This window comes from Pantherophis guttatus, chromosome 10 (assembly GCF_059756535.1).
Source record: "Pantherophis guttatus breed Tessera chromosome 10, ASM5975653v1, whole genome shotgun sequence".
Lineage (NCBI taxonomy): Eukaryota > Metazoa > Chordata > Lepidosauria > Squamata > Colubridae > Pantherophis > Pantherophis guttatus.
The window spans coordinates 10,619,363-10,639,751 of record NC_142072.1 but is presented as its reverse complement, the minus strand read 5'-3'; the positions used below and the strand labels follow the sequence as shown (position 1 = coordinate 10,639,751).

The following is a 20,389-nucleotide window of genomic DNA, read 5'->3' as shown; positions in this document are numbered from 1 at the left end:
CTTTGATATTCTGTTAATTAGCACCAAAATATCAGTTCTCTCTCTCTCTCTCTCTCTTTTAATTTAGTTGGGGAGCTATATTAGCCAATACTGTAGACAGATGTCATACATTCATGGAACTGAACAGTCTAATCTAACCTCAACAACATGTGCACGGAATCAGATTTAGCATTTCCCCAAAAGTCTCTTCTTTCATTCTTCTTCCTTCCTTCTTTTTTATTTTTTTTATTTTTTTAAAATAAACACAACTATTTATGAACTTCCCACACAAAGGTGATCTGTTTTTTTTGTTGGAAAAAAGTCTATGAGGGAGGGGGAAAATTTAGATCTTTCGAGAACAACAACTGGCCGCAAGTAATGAAGTTGTTTTAAGGCGTGGTCCCCACAGCCTGTTAATGCCTTGCCCAAAATGGCCCTCAGGTTCTCCAGAGAAGGGAGGGAAGGAGAGTCCGTGGATAAGAGGGGCTGCATTCCTCTCAGCTGCCCATGAGCTTTGGCGCCACTGTTTTTCTTGGACATGGCTACAGGGGGGACATTCGCATACAAGCCCCTGCCCTGCGACACGTCCCGTTTGGAGTCTTTAGCCTTCTCTATCACACCACCCACTCTATAGGGTCCAACTGGCTCCCATTCATTCTCAAGTAGGTCATCATCATCATCATCATCTTCTTCTTCTTCTTCCTCCTCCTCCTCTTCTCGCTCCTGGCTTTCCTGAATGAACTTCAAAAATGAAGATTCGAAGCCCATGGGCTTGAAAGACTTTAGATCAAAGGGCTTCTGGACTTTCTCTTTCGGAGCAGGAAAGGAAAGCTTTTTTGTCGCCTCCTGCGAGGAGGACTGCCAATCTTTGTCTCTAGATAACGGCAGGTGCGATTTCGCACAGTAAGAGGCGTTCTCTTGTCCGTGATTTCTCAGGATATTCCCGGCCTCAGACTGTTGAGATGACCCCACTCGATTACAATCTTCCGAACACCTGGTTTTGGGATGATGGATATGTTTTAAAGTGCCTGAATACACAAGGACATCCGCCTCCTGGGATTCCTCCCCTTCAGAATACCGATCCAGTTGGCTGCCCTTCTCGTCACAACTGGAGTTCGGAAGATGCCTCTCCCTTTTGTGCTCGTTGGCAGGGTGCCCCGTAACGTCTGGTTTAAAGTCAGAGTCGCCCTCCGGCTCCGAATTTGCTTCCATGCAGAGGTCATTCAGTGCTGTGCCACAGTCGACACACAGGACAAGCTCATCGTACTGCTGCTCAATATAGGCACCCGCCATCTGATGGGTGCGCTTATAGTGCCTCACGATGCTGCTTTCCAGTTTGACCACAGAGGGACATCCCCGAACCATGCAAGGATACTGCGTTTGGTTGCAATTGTCTCTGCACATCTGCAGGGCTTCCAGCCTTGTTCTGAAGGCATATAATTGCTTTCCTTTATTTCGGCTGCCGCCGCCGCCCCTTTCACTATTCTGCCTCTTCTTCTCACTTCCATCTTGCCTGAGGCACCGATACTTTAAGCACTGTTGCTCCTCGTCGTCTTCAAGGTGGCTCCCCTTTTCTTTGGTTCCTTGCAAGACACCGTCGTAATCGCTGTGCCGAAAATACACGTGCTGGGAATAGCTGCTATAAGTTGTGAACACTCTGTTACAGCCATTCAGGTCACAATGGATCTCAATGCCTTTGTTCAGGTCCTCCTCCTTTTCGTGCTCTTCTATCAGGTGGTGCTCTAACTTGTGGAAAGAGTAAAATGCAGCCGAACAGTGCGGGTGATGACAAGGAAACCTCACGGTTTCAGAAAGCACTTTGGAATCGTCCTCGGGATCGAAGGTGTGAGAGTCCACGCAATGCTTATCGAGCGATTTAGAACATAGGAAACGCTTGCTGCAGGCCTTGTGTTTGCACACAAACAGTTTCTTACATTTGGCAAATTCCCTCTTGGTTTTTCCTTTGTCTTTTTCAAGGCAGAGCTGCTCTTTGTTATACCGATGCACAGTCCTGTAGTGGCGGATCAGCCCTTTCTGATTGGTGAATGCAGAATTGCAATTCCGGTGGATGCAGTGGAACGGCTTGTGGTACTTATGCAAAATGTAGCATAGGTTTCCTTTGGCAACGGTCCTTTTACTTCCCCTCCCTTCGTTGGCTTCCAGTTCTTTTCGGTGGCTGTCCAGCGATGACAATTTAGCCTGCTTTCCAGGGATGCAGCTTTCTGCCTCTTCGCTCGATTCCAAGTCAGTTTCAGAACTGAAGTCCTCCGTCTTGGAAGGATGGTGTGGATCCACAGCAAGCTTTGTTTTGTGGTCGAGTTCTCCATCCGTGCTGGTGTAGAAAGCCGACATTGAATCTTCTGTGCTGTTCAGCCGATCCTCGGCACATTCATTCATATCCTCAAAGCTTTCATTTGCAAATAGTTTCTCGGTAGCTGTCATGCTGCCAAGCTTATGCTTGTTCCTGTAATGCACCCTAAGATGCGTTTTTCTTGTAAAGGATCTTTGGCAAATATGACACTTGAAAGGTGAATAGCGATGTTGGAACATGTTCAGCTGAAGCACCATCTCTTTTGAATAATTATGTTTTCTAACATAATGAGTAAGCAATGCCTCTCTGGTCACAAATTCACACGTGCAGCCTTGACGCTCGCAGAAAAATGGCTTGGCAGCCAACTGGGTGAGATATTGGGTGGGGAGCTTGCTTCTCTGTTCTTCGGAGAAATGGTCAGAGGTAGATTCGTCTTCAGAGTTGGGGCACTTAGAGGAATAGGACTGCAAGAATCTGGGAGAAGAGTGACCGCTAGAATTCTTTAAACTTAAGTGCTTCAAGCCCAGGAGAAGTTCGAACATGCTGTCTTCGGTATTTGACATTTTTGAATGTACATAGCACGAGCTTTCAGGGGAAGAAGGGCACAGTTCTTCCTTGAAATAGTTTCTGCTTTTACAGACATCATTAAAATCTCCAACATCCTGAGAGTCTGAGCTAATCTCTCCAACAGGACTTTCCAGCTGACTGATCTCTTTATCTTTCCTTCTTGGTTTGAAATGGTAGGGATGGGCCCTTCGTAGATGTTTCTGCATCCCCTTTGAATTTTTGTATGTCGATCCGCAGCCTTCAAAACCACAGGTGAACTTTTTCCCATCAAAGTAGACAGCCACGTTAGAGTAGCGCTCTTTCAGATTGGAGGGAAGGCAGGCTTTCTCCTGAGGTAGCACAGCCCCTGAAAAGGCCTGGCCCCGATCCACGGCGTCAGTCACTGAGGTCATCTGATTCTCATTGGCCAGGGATGAAGCGTGACTTTCCAAGTTGCCGTTATTTTGGCCACCCTCTTCTCCATCAGAAAGGGGTTCTTGTTTCACGGTCAGCATTTCTTCTCTCTTGGTAGAGCCAGAAGGCAAACTAAGATTTTCCTGCTGCTCAGGAGATTCTTTGTTTTCTAACGCCTCCGAATCCAAATGGCAGGTGAGCCCATCTTGAGAAACATTACCTTCCTGCTTAATGGAGGCCGCCTTCATTTCGCCATTCGACATATGCACGGAGAGATGATTTGTTAATTCGGTTTTGGAATAGTAGAATTTCTTACAACCGTGGAAATTACAGGTATAAGAGGCGTCCCGGAAATGCTGGGCTTCATGATGGTACAGCTGCCCCAAGTCGCTGAAAACAATGTTGCAGCCGTTCAGTTCGCACTTGTAACGCAGATCGTCATGCTGCTGCTTGTGATGTAGCAGTTCGTTCACGGAGCCAAACCGAGCGTAACAGCCCACGGAGACACACATGTAAGGCTGAGGGCCGCTGTGGACGTGTTCATGCTCCTGCAGGTGGAAGGCAGACATGAAATGCCGCCGGCAGTAGGCGCACTTCTCACGCCGGTTTTTCATGTCCAAGTAGTGCATTGCGTTCTCGTCGTTGTTTTGGTGTTCAGCTTTTAGGTGAACACTTAAGTACTTGAACTGCTTGAACACTCTGGAGCAATCCGTGCCTGGGCAGGGGTACAGGTCTCGGTCTTGCAGGTGACAATTTTCTAGCTTGCTAAACGTTACATAGTCCTGTAGGTCACTTCTGGGTTTTTCAGAATGGATGATTTTGAGAGGGTGGTTTCCTTCAAGGGCTGCAGAAGCGATCCTGGAGAGGTTGCTCTGGGCCAGCCTCCGTTTCTTCAACAGCAACTTCTTCTCTGTCCGGCATTTTCTACTGGGTGGCATTTTCACATGCTCCATCACGTGGGTCACAAAGATGTCCTTCCTCTTAAACTTTTTGGTACATACTGGGCATGTAAAAATGCCGTCTTCCATGTGCATCTTAGAATGGTGTAGGATTCGAGCTTCGATACACTCCCGTTTGCAAATGACGCAAAAGAACTTGTACTGAAGCCATCTCTGGTATCTCTCTGAGGAGCCAATCGGCTTTTTGACTCTTACTCTCTCTTTGGGCCGATTTAAATAACGACTTTCAAAATTATTCTCTTCCCTACTTTCTTCACAGTCACTGGGGAGACTATCTAACAGCTCAGTTTCGTTGAGTGACAACATCTCATTGCCACTCAAGTCATCCTCTGACTCGGAAACTTCTTTCCCCAACAATTTGAGGCAATGCCGTTTTAAGGTTTTCCAGTCCCAAAATTCTGGATCGAAGGGCCAGTATGCCTTCAGAGCTAACAGAAGCTCACAACGGAGTGAGTTTGGAACTGGTGCATTTTCTTCATCAAATTTCTGATCTGGTTGTACATGCAGTTCTTCTAGTAGATTGTATCCTTCTTCACTTGGCTCCAGTAAGTATTCGGTGAGCTGGCAGGCCCTTCTGACTTCAAGGTCTTCTGGCAGCAAACATGCAATTGTTTTGCAAACAGAGCTCTTCATGTCGTCATTTTCGTTGGACCGGAGCTGCAGAGCTCTCACACACAGCAAGATGGATACAGCAAGGCCAGCTTCTTCTGCCTAGGAAAATGAAGAAACACAGACAAATCAATGACTCATTTTTCTTTGGATTTTCTCTGAATACTTTTGGAGGGTTACAAGTTGGAGAAGGCTAATCTGTATTTTTTTTCCCAACTGCAACATTCAATATCCAACAATAAAGCCATTCTTACTGTACCATGAGAAATAAATAAACCTGCTCCGAAGTGAGAAGTCATGAGTGAAATGTAAGTCAAACAACCCTAAGAGGAAAAATAGGATGCTCTAAATTTATTCTGGCTTTGAAACAAACAAGAACATTCTCTCAAACTGAATGCTGGGGGATTTGAAAAGCTGCCGGTCAAAGCATCACTTATTAAGCTAAAGATATTTTTTTTAGTGGATTTTAGCGTTCTTAGGGATTAAGTATACTTAGGAAGCAGGCCATTAAATTTCTAGAGGACTCAGCTGTAAGTTTGAAATTGGCCAGAGATGTTAGTGGCCAGACAACTAATTCTAGAGTCTCTTCTGATGCAAAACAAGAAGAGTCTCTCAATTTCTGTGCAATTCCTTATCATTTCCTGTTTCAGCTCCAGGCTTTTACGCTGTTGAATTATTTCTCTTATCTTTTCAGGCAGAAACACTGTGAAAAATCAGCAGAAGAGCAACATAAACAGGGCAGAAAGCTGCAGGAACTGGGTTACAATTTATTGTGCTCCACTATCATTTGCATACTAGGAGGCCTTGAAAGATAGGAAATTCCAACCTGCAAGAACTCTCTGAAAGGCAGCCTGAAGCAGAGGGAACCTCAGCTAGCAAGAGTAAAGAAAACCTTTAGAGTCACAGGTTGAGTGAGAATAGAAATGAAAGATGTGCAAGCTAGAAGGCAGCAGGCTTTCTATATAATTTGAAGTGGCAAAAAGTATGTGTAATCTTATATGAGGTGTGTAAATAAACAGACTGTCAGTGGAATCTTCAGTCTATGGAATCTATCCATATTAAAGTACACTCAATCACCCTGCTTTCTGAAGTCAAGGCAAGAATGCACCTCACAAGTTCCTTACACATGTTTTTAATAATTTCTATATAAAGTCCCCATTATGTGATACATTTCCACCCTCCACAAAATCAAACAGCTGATATTAGTAAACCGCAAATGGATACGTACTTCAGCTTGTATGACTCTTATGAGGAAGAACAAGTGTTGCAATGTTCTAGCAATGATGCCAAATTGCCGACATCGCTCCAGAAAGGAATCTAAGGATGGGTCAATTCTTCTTTGTAATTTGCTCCAAAACAGAGTTAGTTCCCTGCAGAAGAAGTTGGGGGGAAAAACCCAAGGAATTAGAGGGAATGTAAGACAATTCACACAACTTCCACAATTGCCAACCAACCCCAGCCAAAACACGAGAAAACATAGCCTTTATGTAGTGCCAAACCTGAAAAATAGGATCTAGGGGAACATCTGAGTCAATTTTATCATCTAAGTCAATTTCACCTTCTTTTAATGGGACCCACAGATTATTTTAGAATAAACTGAACATCCAAGGATGTAGCGTGCATGTAATGATGTTACTTAGAACCAGTGGCGGAATTCAAAATGTTTTACAACCAGTTCTGTGGGTGTGGCTTGGTGGGTGTGGCAGGGGAAGGATACTGTAAAATCTTCATTCCCACCCCATTCCAGGGGAAGGTTACTGCAAAGTCCCCATTTCCTCCCGATCAGCTGGGACTTGGGAGGCAGAGAATAGATGGGGGCGGGGCCAGTCAGAGGTGGTATTTACCGGTTCTCCAAACTACTCAAAATTTCCGCTACTGGTTCTCTAGAACTGGTCAGAACCTGCTGAATACCACCTCTGTTAAATATACAGTCTCTTTTGTGTTTAAGTAAAAACCCGAAATGATACAGCTATCAAGGATTTAACACATTTCATTCACTTTTTATTTATACTTAAAACAACCCGGAAAACTGTTCTTGAATTTTAATGATGCAGGTGGAGTAAAGTTGCAAGGACCTGCACACCTATTACATACAGCTAATTTTACCATGTGGAGGAGCACATGGTTTTTGTTATCAACACACTATTACTTATTGAAATATAGCAGCAAATATAGCAGACTTTAACATTTTTAAATACTTGATTTCTCTTTTATTTTAATGCTTCTCATCAACAGACCAGAATGCACCATAGTGTATTTTTGTCAGCTGTTGAATTAGAAACTTTTAGAAGCTGTTTTGGTCAGGATGGGAAATTCTGAAAGCCAATTCTTAGACAGGCCACTTACCAAGAGCAATACACGCTTGCTGTTTGAAGCTGCTGAGTGAAGTATGTTGTACAGAGAATAAAAGCAGTGCTGTCTTGGCCTTCAGCTTCCAAATTGCATATCATATCTAGGACCTCTTTGCAGTCCACTTTTGAAATCTTTTTTTTAAAAAAAAAGAGGGGAGGGGGGAAATTACATGATAAGTTTTAAGACAAAACCTCTTTTCTTGTTAAACAAGGTAAGCTACCCTCCCAGCAGAACCTCTGCATTCTGTTCTAATATTGAGAGATCATTTGGTAACCTGTTTAAAGTCCGTGATGGATCATCACAATAAGAATAATTTAATGTGGATTCCTACATGCAGCAGCTTAAACAACACTGCAAAAGTTGAGGCTTCCAATGCCAAACAAGAAGGTAGATTTACTGTATTTTTTGGACTATAAGAGGCACCTGACTATAAGACGCACCTAAATTTAGAAGAGGAAAACAAAAAAAAAAGTTTTTGGCCTCCACGCGACCCATTTTCGGGCCTTTTTTCGGGCCATTTTCGAGGCCTTTTTCAGCCTGTTTTTGAGCTTTTTTGTACCATTTTTTTCCAAAAAATGGCTGGCGGGTGAGCGGGTCTTTGACAATATTTGGTCTATAAGACGCAGACATTCTCACCTCCTTTTGGAAGACAAAAAAGTGCATCTTATAGTCCGATAAATACGATAACTTTATTTCTGATAAGGACAAAGAGAAATAGCACAGGGCTATCTCACACAATGGAATCATTTGTCTCCTCAAACCTTCTTCAGAGTAGAGAGACGATCTAGCCCCTGCTGAGATGGGAGCCAATACTCCAATTCCTTTCAAAATTTGATCACGTCAGTTCAGATACTAAAATTAATATCAGTTGCCTTAAGAGTAACAAGCTGTAGTGACTGGCCATTTACCTCTTTGATGGACTCTTCATTTGGAAGCATGGAGCACAAGCATGTGATATAGGACTGAAGAAAAGGAGAGACATCTGGAATTTCTGGAGATTCTTTACACAATTTGGACAAGGAAGCAGCTTGAGGAAGGCGGTTTGTCTTCATCAAATGTTTTACTCTCATTTGCAGAAATGCCAGTCCTTCCCGTTTAATCAATTGATTCACTAGAAAAAAGGCGATAAAATGTTATTAAGTACTAGAATTAAGTATTACTTTATTAGGAAGATTTAGAAGTTCAAGGGAAAGATCTTGACAGCGACTGCTCTCTTTAAGAATTCCTGAATGTCCCAGACATTACTTTCAGTTTATTATGAAATTCACTAGGAAAACAGTTCACAGCATGCCCTTTTTTGCTCCAAGTAGACAAATACATCTCAAATATTTGTGGCACTGAAGTGAGACTGCATGATCCACCAAATCTCTTCTGCAAAGCTTGCTCATACATCTTTTGATGTGGAAAACTGTTCTCCTGTCTTTCAACTGAGCAATCTTTGAGCCAACAGAGTAGACCATAATGCCACCTATTTCAAAGCTACATGACCCATGTCCCATGGCTTTGCAATGGCCAAAGGGTATGATTAATGCACAGGGGCCATATTAATCTCCCTGGGTGCGTTTTAGATGACTTCCCCATTTCCCCATTCCCCATTCCTCTGTTCTTTTCTAAAAAGCCGAAATTCCCACATAGGGGCAGAACGGTGGATCATCTCTGCAGTGATTTTTCTGGAAAGTTGCAAAAGAAACTACCCCATAGCATTTAGTCACTGTCTTAAGGCAGAGGTCTTCAACTCCCAGAATTCTCCAGCCAGCTATGCTATGCTATGCTATGCTGGCTGGAGAATTCTGGGAGTTGAAGTCCACAAGTCTTAAAGCTGCCAAGTTTGAAGACCTCTGGTCTAAGGCAAGGGCCTTAGAAGAATTCCCTCCATCTCTGCCACCACAAGTGATGAAAATGAAATGCAAGACAATGTGGATTTATCTGTTTTCAGTATAACTTATTTTAACAACAGATTTAAAAAGTACATAAGTAAAGGCGGTGGCTAATCTGCAATAGCCATAAACAGAAAAACAGTCAGAATATTGTAGTTGCTCAAGAACTAATATCTGACATTTTACAGACCGTTTAAAAATGCTTTGGAAAGATGAAAAGTGCAGGTGAAAAAATCACCAACAGAATTTTTTTAAAAAAGAGGGCTCCTTTTACAACAATAGAGGAAGGTGCCAATCTAAATAAAAATGGTAAATAAGTTAAGAGACTTAAAATGACAACTCATCTATCAATGCGAGTTTGCCATCAGTAGTTCTCAACCTATGGTCCGCAGACCCATGGAGGGGCCCACAATATCACTTGGGGGGGGGGGTGTCCACAAAGGATTGAAGAAGTGTTATGATTTAAATTTTGAGTTATGTCTTGGAGGTCCCTGGCCACAAAAGGGGTCTGTGGTGAAGAAAAGGTTTGAGAACCACTGTGCTATGACACACAGCAGTTTTTCAACACCTATCTTCTTGCTTGGCTCCTCAGAGGCAAAATAAAACAAAATCCACCGTGAAAAGACAGATTTGGTTTACACTGGAGAGGCAGCAAAGTAACATGAATGCTCAAAAGCGCAGCTGAACAGCTTACTTTCTTCTGCTTCCACTGACTGCTGTGAAAGGATCTTTAAAAGAACTGGATTCTTCCATACACCTTCTTTTGAGATATCAGCTAGAATTTCAAGGCTATTGTCTCCAAACTCAAGTAAAGCATTATGGGAGTCCTACAAGAAGGGGGAAAAAGCCTTTTAAATTGTTACGTTTAACTTGGAATCATTGCTGTCTGTGTCATCTCAATTTGAATTTTAAAAGGGCAAAATGTACAACGTTACATGCATTTTTTTACATTGCCAATCTGTATGTTTTGGGAGGTTGCACATTGCTATCTTCAAACCCGTATCCACCCATCCTTCTATTTCTTTTACCTCCTGAACCAAAGACAGAGGATACTGCAGGACAGGAGTGAATTAATGCTACAGCACAAAAATGTGTCCTTGGATTTCATCTCTGAATTAATAAACACAAAGATTATATGCTTAGGCTGGATTCACATGCTCTGCTTAACGTAATGTGGTCAGCTTGGTTTTGGTTTAGCAGGTGATGTGTCCAGACAGTTTACTTTCCAAACCACAGTTCATAGCTTCGGGAATTATACAGATCTTACCTACCCTGGTTGATTCAATTAATGAGGATGAAACAAGCTGTGGTTTCACCTAAATATGTCAATCAGGCCTTGATATCATTCAAATAATCACACATGGACATAAGACTCTCTGATTATAAATGACAGATGTTGAAACAATGTTCTTTGTCGATAAAACCGTCAATATACTTGCCTGTATGGACTGACACAATCTTAAAAATGGTTCAGAGAGCTCCTCACTTTCAGGCACAGATAACAGTTGTTCAAAACAGCTCCTGAAATAAGCAGGTTGTTAAAAAAACAGGAAGTGGCAATTGTTGTTGTTGTCATTGAATCATTTTGTACTTTGCCTTTTCGTTACTCCAAGCCAAAAAGACATATAAACAAGCTAAGAATTCGAGGACTTCTTACTTAGCAAAAATATAATCAAACACACTGAAGCTTTGTTTTAATAATTTGTAAATAAAGAACATGCCTCCCCACAATTAGTCTATTAGACTAATCTATTAGACTAATTGTGGGAAGGCATGTTCCTTATTCACAAATGCCTATTCAGTACTAAAGAATGACACTTCACAACCTGCTACACTTGTGTAACAACATCATTTGTGAGATGGCATTATAGCACGATGTAAATCACTGTGGAAATCTGGCCTGTTGCATGAAAAGTCCACGATGCTGAGCTCCATTAATTTGAGGTTTTAGCATAACAACGTAACTGCTATTGATACACAGACACACACCCCTGAGAAAAAAAAAAATCAAGATTCTTGGTAACTATTCTTATATACTAGCATCAATGTAGGGTTCTTTTTTTAAAAAAAATCCTCCTGATTATGGCTTTCCACAATTCTTCCTCCTATGGTTCTTAGGATCCCATTCGAAGAAAACTATTCAAAGTTTTTTATTCCATGTAGGATATGTAACTTGGTGCCTTTCAGATGTTTTGGACTACAATTCCTACAACAGACACCCCGTTGGGGCCAGCACAGTTGGAGGGTGCCAGACTGTCTAGAAATAAAATAGGCCACAGGTACATATAAGAAGAGAAGATTTTACCACAGAGCAAAATTTCAATTAAAACAGAATGCCTGGAACCAAACGTACAATACTAGCCTGCCAAGTACCAGGAGAACGTCTTCACATTCTGTAGTCAAGTAAGGTCGGGCACTGGCAAAACTCTGAATGGCAATTCGATATACTTCCAAAAAAGGCAAAACTTGCTCCGAAGTACCCTGATTGCCAGCATATTGTAGCAGGGTCTAAAAACAAAAACAGATCAGAAAAGAATTTTGGTTATCAGCTGGAAATTGTAAAACTCTGGCTGCCAAGCAATACTGGATTCTACAGTAATACACTGAGGGAATTAGACATTTTAAGTTGTTTTAAAAGCCAAAAAGAAAAAAAAGGAGATGGCATTTCTTTCTCCTGTACTCCCAAAACAAAAGTGGTGGTTGCTGTTGTTTATCTTTTGAAAATGTAACTCTTGAAAGAGCTGTGTGGAAGCAGAAGCAACTTATGAATTAGAAAATCTTTCTTTGTAGCCTACTGGAATCACAGGATCTGCTTTCTGAATCATGGTAATGTGATATAATGTGACTATAACATTACAACTATATTTTCAGAAATGGTTTTAACCGGGGTGGATTTGATTTAAATCGAGTTGATTTAAATCACAATTTAAATCATGATTTAAATCACTAGTAAAAAGGCTTGATTTAAATCAACTCTATTTATTCATAATTTTTAAAGAACAACTGTCATCTCTGCGACTCCTTTGACTCACTGTTGACTCACCGATAGTCCCAGTGTTGCAGAATATACAGCCTCATGCTACATAACTAAGCTCCATTTCATGCTGAATAAACTAAATTATTTATGTATCTTAAATAGAAAACTATCTTACGATAGATTTTTACCCCAAAAGTTTTTTATTAAAATAAATTCAATAAAAATCAAAAAAATTCAATTTAAATCAAAAAAATCTGATTTAAATAAAAAAAAATCTGATTTTTTTTATTTTTTTTAAAAAAACATTTTTATCCACTCTGGTTTTAACTTGCTTAAAATATACTGCTCAAAAAATAAAGGGAACACAAGCAGAAGACATCTGAGATCTGAATGAATGAAATAGCCTTATTAAATACTTTGTTCGTTACATACAGTAGTTTATACACTGCTCAAACAACTAAAGGGAACACAAAACTACTGTATGTAACGAACAATTTAATAAGGCTATTTCATTCATTCAGATATCGGATGTCTTCTGCTTGTGTTCCCTTTATTTTTTTGAGCAGTGTATATATTTCACATGCAGAGTCACATCTGCTAACACAAAATAAACAATGTTTTTTTCCCCCCAATGTACTGGTCCATTCCACAAAACAATGGTTTCTCTTATCTACAGCTGTCATGGCTAGATTTCGCAAATCACAACAAGCTAAAAACAAACAAACCACAGTACACATCAGTGAGATGCGTGAACTCGAATCTGTAATCTAAATGTCATATGAGAAATCCAGGATCAAATTTCTTGAAGAGTTTTTCCTTGCTTAAAAACAATCATCCATCTCTCATTCCAACAGTATCACTAGGCTAGAACAATAGTGAAAGAAATACAGAATAGATTTATTTATTTATTTATTTATTTATTTATTTATTTATTTGTTTGTTTGTTTGTTTATTGTTTAAATTTATATACCGCCCTGCTCCTGAAGGACTCAGAAACCTCAGAATTTTATTAATGGTCAAATATAGAAACCTTAGTCCAAATCCTTCCCAGTAACATGGTTGCTTTTAACCAATATATATTTAACCAACAGCATATAAATGTTTTAAATCATGGGTGTCAAACTCGCCGCATCACATTGCCGTCACGTGACGTTTCACGATGTTTTTCCCATTCACGGAGCTGGAGTGGGCGTGGCCTGTACATGCCTCATCTGGCCCACAGGCCGCCGTTTGACACCCCCGTTTTAAATGATCACATCCAAGGCTGGTTCTCACACCATGCTAAACAGCTTGGTTTTGGCTTTGTACAATGTGTGAATTTATTAATTACAGTTTAGTGTTTTGTGCAAAGCAGGCCTCTACAGCTTGCTGAAAGGACCAACTTTAGTCCTTTTACTAAAACTTTAACCAAAATCACGATTATGTTGGAAATTGCCACAACCTAACAAAACCTGAAGATGCCAGTCTTGATCTTTTCACGTGAGCTGTTTTCACAATAACACACCTGGGTAGCAAGAGGAGAAATATCAATGCTCTTTGTTTTGTTGGTTGGATTTCCACTTCCATTTCAGATTGTATCACCTAAGAAAATCATGTTTTGAAGTACCTTCCAAACAAGAATACAAGTTCTGCTACCTCCCATGATTTATATCATTGCCTCGGTTCTGCCTACAAGGAGGAGTAAGACTTCATGAATTCAACGCAAAAACAGGTGGTGGTGGAATTGCACACCAGATTACAGCTGCCTTATGAATAGAAAGCATTAATGAGCCTTTCTACGTTGCTATGAGTGCTCAAATGTGTCCTACTTATGTTCTGCTGCTAATTCTTACATTACTCTGCGAGATCCATCAGTATATTTGCCACACTCTACATGAATCCATCAAACCTTGGAAAGCAATACGGATAAGTTGTTCTTTGTAAGCATGTTCTGTAAACAGAATTTAAATGGCATGCTTTATATGTTGTGCCCTGCACTGGGAATATATGTACAATTCTTTAAAATGCCAGCTTGCCGTAGCTAAAGGGACCTGGGACTTCATTTTTCTCAAGTGACTTATGCAAACAGTAAACCAGTCAGAAGTGAAAAACAGTCGCAATGTTATTAAGAATGCATGAGAATCTGGGGTTTTGGTCAAAACCCCAAAAGCACAGACACCTGAAATTCATTTGAAGTAGCTACTTCAGATTATGGATCCAAGAGTGATTATATTTCCCCAAAGACTTATGATGTAATGAGTTTGGAAAATTCGGGAATTTCCAGGTATGTCAAGCCATTTAGGAAAACTGAAGCTGCACATAATATATAGTGCCTTTCACCACAATGAGCATTATAGAATTGTAGAAGTTACTGCAATTTCTTATGGATACTTAATTTAATAGTTGAATTCTTTGCTTGATTAGCTAGAAAGATAAGTTAAATGAAGCTTAGGTAAAGTGAGGTGCTCATGTTTGCCCTTTTCCTGCCTTTTTAAACCAAAGCACTTTCCCATGAATTCTCAAATGTCAAAGCTAGAATGCCTAGAAATAGCTGAAGTGCATAAAAGCGAGAAATATAATGGCTGAAGAAACTCAATCTCATGGCTTAAATACCAAATTATGTTGAATCCAGAGAAACAGTATGCTCCACAAAAGACAGCACAGCTCGAACTTCACCAAGCCATTTGTGAGTTAATATTAATTAGAAATACGAACAGAGAATCTAGCTATATGAGGCACCTGCCGTACTCTCAACTATAAATCTAATAGGTGTTCCTCTATTGTGGAAAAGACAAAAATCTAAAATGTTGTCTTTAAAAAGCAGCCGTACAACGCATTTATCACACAAGGGGAATGTTATATCTAGTCTGCATTCCAGAGACAGTCAAAAGAATTTGTCTTCTGAATTATGGACACAACATCAACACTTCAGTAAGCCAAGCCAACTCAATCAAATTCTTTTAAACTAGAAATCTATTTTATGTATTTGTAACCACGCTAGGATGCTTTGTAGGTCAATGTTTTTCCCCAATATGGAGGGGAAATAATGTTAGGAAGCTAGTGAAAACTGTGGTCCAATTTATAACATTTGTCCAGAAATTACTTACTAAACCCCTCTGTCAATATACAGAATCAACTTGAAGAGTTCTGTTCTAAAGCTCTTCATCTTTGCAGTGTGCACTTTGCCCAGCCTCCCTATACATCTTGATGATAATGCCCGAGTCTCACAGGTCTGGTAAAGCAAATTACATCGATTCCCACCATACAAACTGTATATACACATGTAGAAAGGAATTTTCTAGCTTTCCTTTTCTCTCCTTCTCCTGCAGAACTGAAGGAGGATAAACCAGAGTTTTTCATTTTAGCAAACTCCTAGGTTTAAATTATAGCTCTAGTGAACAGCTAGTGGTCAACTCCAAATCCAGAAACACTGTCAATTTATTGACTGTGTTCTGGCTTTTCCTGGACACAAAGGAGATTCAAGAAAGAGACTGGGCAAACATAGCATCCATGCAGGATCCATGCAAATATGAAATAAGATCCATACAGCTAGAATGAATCATATGCCAAGTACTAAAGCCTTTAGAATAAATAACCTCTACAAAAGAGTAAATAACATAAGTAAGTGAAAGTGAAACAGTCAAATTCTTCTCTTGTTTATCTTTCACTTCCTTCCTTACATCCATTTTAAGACTAATCTCTTTGGACTAGATAGAGCCATATAAATAATAATAAGCAGGTATATAAATACCATATTTTTCAGAGTTTAAGACACCCCTTTCCCCCCCTAAAAGGGGGTGAAAATTTAGGTGCATCTTATACACTGAATGTAGCCCCGCCCACCCACTGGCCCTCACCCTTTGGCCCCTGCTTCCCAGCAGTTACCTCCTTGCAGCAAGCAGCAAGAAGAAACAGCTTGTTTCAGCTTCAGCATAACCTAATTAGCACAAGTTGATTGGATCGGCCTCCTAACTCTCAGCTGTTTTGCTCCTGCCTCTGTTGCTTGCTGCAAGGAGGTAAATTGCTGGGAGCAGATTTTTTTTTTCCTTGTGCTAATCAAGCTATGCTGAAAACGAAAATGAAAGTAAAGCAGGCTGTTTGCTGGAACGAGGCAAAATTGCTGGGAAGCGGAGCCAGATTTCTTTTTGTTGTTTTCCTCACCAAAAAAGGTAGGTGCGTCTTATAGTCCGGAGCATCTTATACTCCAAAAAATATGGTAATGTGATCTGATAATCAAATAAATATTAACGGTATTCAAAGTACTTATCAGAATTGCAAATGTGAAGAATTCAGGTGATAACGACATCAAACATTGTGCTTAACCTGAGTCAATTATTTGAACAATATTTTGAATCAGAATCTAATGGAAGGAATTAGGTTCCTATTTCACCATAAAAGTTAACCAATTTTAAAATAAATCAGACTTAGGATGCCATTTAAAAGCAGCAATTAGTTTATAATTGATCTGGCTTGGTATATGGTGTGAGCATAACCATTGGAAGCTGTATTTCACAACTTTTAATTTCACTTCTATATACTACCTGTTCCTAAGCATCCAGAAGTTTAAGTTTATCTCCTTCTAGCAGATAACCTTACAAATATACAGTGTTTCCGTGAAAATAAGACATCCTCTAATAATAAGCCCAATTAGGCTTTTGAATGCATGCGCTAAAATAAGCCCCCCCCCCAGAAATAAGCCCACATCAACAATAAGGCCAAGCGCTTATTTTGAGGTTCAAAAAAAATATAAGACAGGGTCTTATTTTCAGGGAAACATGGTAGCAGTTTTAACCATTCAGTCGTGTCCAACTCTTGGTAATTTTATAGGCAAGTGCTGTCCACGTTACCCTGTCAAGCACAGCTCCTTTCAGTTGCTGGATGTTTATCTTTCTATCAGCTGTGATGGCATCAAACCAGCAAGTTCTTTGTTGCCCCTTCTTCTTGATCCACTAACTATTCTTAGCATCACTGACTTCTCCAATGAATTTGCATGCGTGACATGGATTATTTGTAAATAAATTTTACAAATAAACAGCCAAATTTTGGGATTGCACTTGTAGGATCCATTGGAATATTCTAGAGAAACCTTGGTCTTTCTTATAAATAGGTTATTATATTCTAGATGTTCCTACTGCATTTTAAATATCTATATCTGTAAAATAGTTATTCTATTATATGTTGTTCAATAAAAACAGCAGATAGATTTTAAAATGGAACTAGAAATCCTTAACAGACTCCTAATACTACTCAAAGCTAATGGGAGCAGGTGGACTTTCTTGATACTACAGAATAAGAGATACCATTTGTAAATTTCTCTAAAAGGTCAGCAATTTCAGTGTCATCACATCTTTATTAGTCTCTAGTCCAATAAAGTTTTTCACTGAAAACTCACATATATTAATAATATAAGAACCTCTTTCCCCCTCCAATCCTTTCTAGGCTCACCCTTCTCTTGGAAATACCAGACAGTTAAGGTAAATCCAGTTACCTGAAAAAGTTTACAAGCTAGAAGAAGCCGGCCAAGTAATCCAAGCTAAGTCGGCATTGACTTTGAAATTATTCAGCAACAAAGTAACATTTTTATATTTTTTGTATAAACTGTTCATATTTTCAGCATCATACTATTTTTCTGTAAGACATATAGACCATACATGGACTACCAAAATTAGCACGAAGAGAAAGAATGCAAACCCATTTTTTCTTATACTATACTCTCCAGAATACCATACAAAGATTAATTTCCAAATCATTGACAAATATATAATTGATCCCAGATTCCATTATTATTCCACTGACACTAGTTTTTTTTCTTATAAGTGCCAACTGCTAGTCAACAGTTTCCAAAGTATAAAAACACAACTAAAATCATAAAAAGCTCTGATTAAAATACAAAGCATCTATAACAAACACAAATGAAGCCAACCGCTCTCTAATACACCTACAGCATTCATTAAAACAAAATGCACAGTAACCCGGTGAAATTTAAAAGAACCCAAACTAATTATCCATTAAATATGCTTCAAGAAGGTATCCCAGTTCAGGAATTGTCACAAACAAACATCTATCTAAGCCCCAAAGCCAGGATTCCAACATACTTTTTCAGTTCTGGAGAAACAGAGAACTCAAAAAGCAAAACTGAAACAACTCCGGATACAAGTAGTCCTCGACTTATGACCACAATTGAGTCCAAAATTTCTGTTGCTAAGCGAGACATTTGTTGAGTGGATTTTGCCCCATTTTACGACCTTTCCTGCCACAGTTGCTAAGTAAATCAATGCCGTTGTTAAGGTAAGTAACACAGTCGTTGTGTGAATCTGGCTTCCCTATTGACTTTGCTTGTGAGGTCACAAAAGGTGATCACATGACCCCCGGGACACTGCAACTGTCATAAATACGAGTCCCTTGCCATGTGTGTGAAGTTTGATCATGGGGATGCTCCAACCGTCGTAAGTGTGAAAAACGATAAGACCTATTTTTTCAGTGCCGTTGTAACTTCAAACAGTCGCTAAATGGAAGACGAGGACTACCTGTAACTCCAAGTTCACCCAACCTACTCTTTCATCCTTCCTGAGCAAAAGCTGCCCAAACCAACAGACCACACCTGAAGACATCCTGGTTGCTCTCTGAGCTTGTTTGCTTGCAGAAATTTCATTACATTTCACTCATGTAGATATGTTAATTGACAGTGCACTGAGGTTGTTACCCGGTTGGGTAATAAAACGTCTGCAGGCAAAACCACACCAAGGCTTAGAGAACAAGGAGGACAGTGGCACCGTGAACCCCTGAGCTGCTTATATTCTCTTCTATCGAGATCACCCTAACTTATTTATCTTCCTGCCGCCATGAAGCATCAATCAATCAACCAATCAATCCATAGAAGATTGTATGGACTGATTGATTTGGACTGCACCCGAATCAAGGGCAGGAAGGACCTATAAGGTCCCAGCCCACCTCGCTCGGTTACTATCCTCCGGCTCAGATCCGGGCCGAGGACCTTTCGCTTTCGGGGTGAGGGGGGGGTGAGGGGGGGTTTCCAAGCGCGCAATACATGCGGGCAGTTCAAACACAGGCGGTTGCGCCAACCTGCACGCGCGGGCGCTCCCAATCCCGTTCCCGCTTTGCGGTCGGCTTGGAGAGACCCAAGAGCGTGCGGGGGCAGCCCTGGGTGGGCGGTAGCTGGGGTGGGGTAGGAAGAGGGAGACCCCCCCACCCCCGGTAGAGGGTGGGGAAGGTGGATTTCACCAAAATAATTGTAGAAATTAGGGTGGCTCCCGCCCCCGCGATGAAAAGGAGGCGGATCCGGGCTGGTGGACCCAGCCCTGGATCCCTTGGGAAAGCGGGGTGGGGGGGGTTGGGAAAGCCGAAGGGAGCCCCCCCACACACTCAAGAGGAGGGGGGGGCAGAGAAGGGGATTCCCACCCCGGACGGCAACGGCCAAAGGGAGCGTCTCTCGGCGGTCTCCCAGCCCCGCCTCCCAGCGCCAGGCAACGGCTGGCTGCCACCTTCGCCTTCCGCGCAGCCCCCCGCCGTTCCCGGGCCGAGGGGTACCGAGGTCCGCTTCTCTCGTTCTCGCCCCCGAAGCAGCTCCACACACACCAAGGCCCGCCCCGTCGTCGTGTGTGTGTGTGTGTCCCCCACCCCCCACCCCAGCCCGCTTACCTGACAGAACCCTCGGCAATAGGCGCTGGAAGAGGCCGCCTCCGCCGCCCCCTGCTCGCGCAGCTCCGCCTGCAACTGCCACAGCCGGGAGCGGAGGCCAGCGGCCAGCCGCTGCATCTCCGGCGGCAGGGCCGCGTCAGCCTCGGCGTCCGCCATCTGCACCCGGCCCCACTGCGCGTAGGCAACCCGATCACGTGACCGCCCCGCTCCCGTCGCTGACCACATCGGCGGGGGACGCGTCACGTGACTTTCGGCGGGGGCCCGCCTCCTCGGGCCCCGCCCACTTTCCCCTGCCTGCGCATGCTGCCGCCCATCGGGAACCCGACAGCGGGTAGTTCCCATTGGCCTCCGCTCTCTCCCTCTCCTTCTGGAAACCGTGACGTCAACACATCGCGCGGGGCGCCCCCCCCCCACTTTCCTCCTCGAGCGAGCCAATGGAGCGAAGGGGCGGAGCTCCTGCTTCAGGGCGATGGTTCGGGAAGCCTGGGCCGTGGGGCTGCAGCAAATAAGCTCTAATGCGATCCACCGTTTAATTTATTATTATTATTATTATTATTTTCAATGTTTGTGGGTTGTTTTTTTAACGTTTTGAATAGGTTAGGCTATGATCCGGAAATAATTTTATAGGTAGATCTATCTATCTACCTATCTATCTATCTATCTATCTATCTATCTATCTATCTATCTATCTATCTAAATATCTATCTATCTAAATATCTATATCTAA

The 20,389-nt window shown here is 41.6% G+C and overlaps 1 protein-coding gene across 2 annotated transcripts; it reads right to left on the bottom strand.

Moving 5' to 3' along the window:
• Positions 1 to 50: 50 nt before the first annotated feature.
• On the bottom strand, positions 51 to 20,068 carry RLF (RLF zinc finger). 2 transcript variants are annotated; one of them, XM_034423631.3, is made up of 8 exons: positions 19,663 to 20,068; positions 11,401 to 11,555; positions 10,487 to 10,568; positions 9,742 to 9,874; positions 8,079 to 8,281; positions 7,165 to 7,301; positions 6,047 to 6,188; positions 51 to 4,920 (listed from the first exon to the last, which is right to left on the bottom strand). In XM_034423631.3, the coding sequence occupies exons 1-8, from the start codon at positions 20,002 to 20,004 to the stop codon at positions 253 to 255; spliced, it is 5,862 nt and encodes a 1,953-aa protein (XP_034279522.2). In that variant the 5' UTR covers positions 20,005 to 20,068; the 3' UTR covers positions 51 to 252. The 2 variants fall into 2 exon arrangements, with proteins under 2 accessions (XP_034279522.2, XP_087732710.1); XM_087876584.1 differs by having other exon boundaries at positions 11,421 to 11,555; positions 19,663 to 19,837.
• Positions 20,069 to 20,389: the final 321 nt, after the last annotated feature.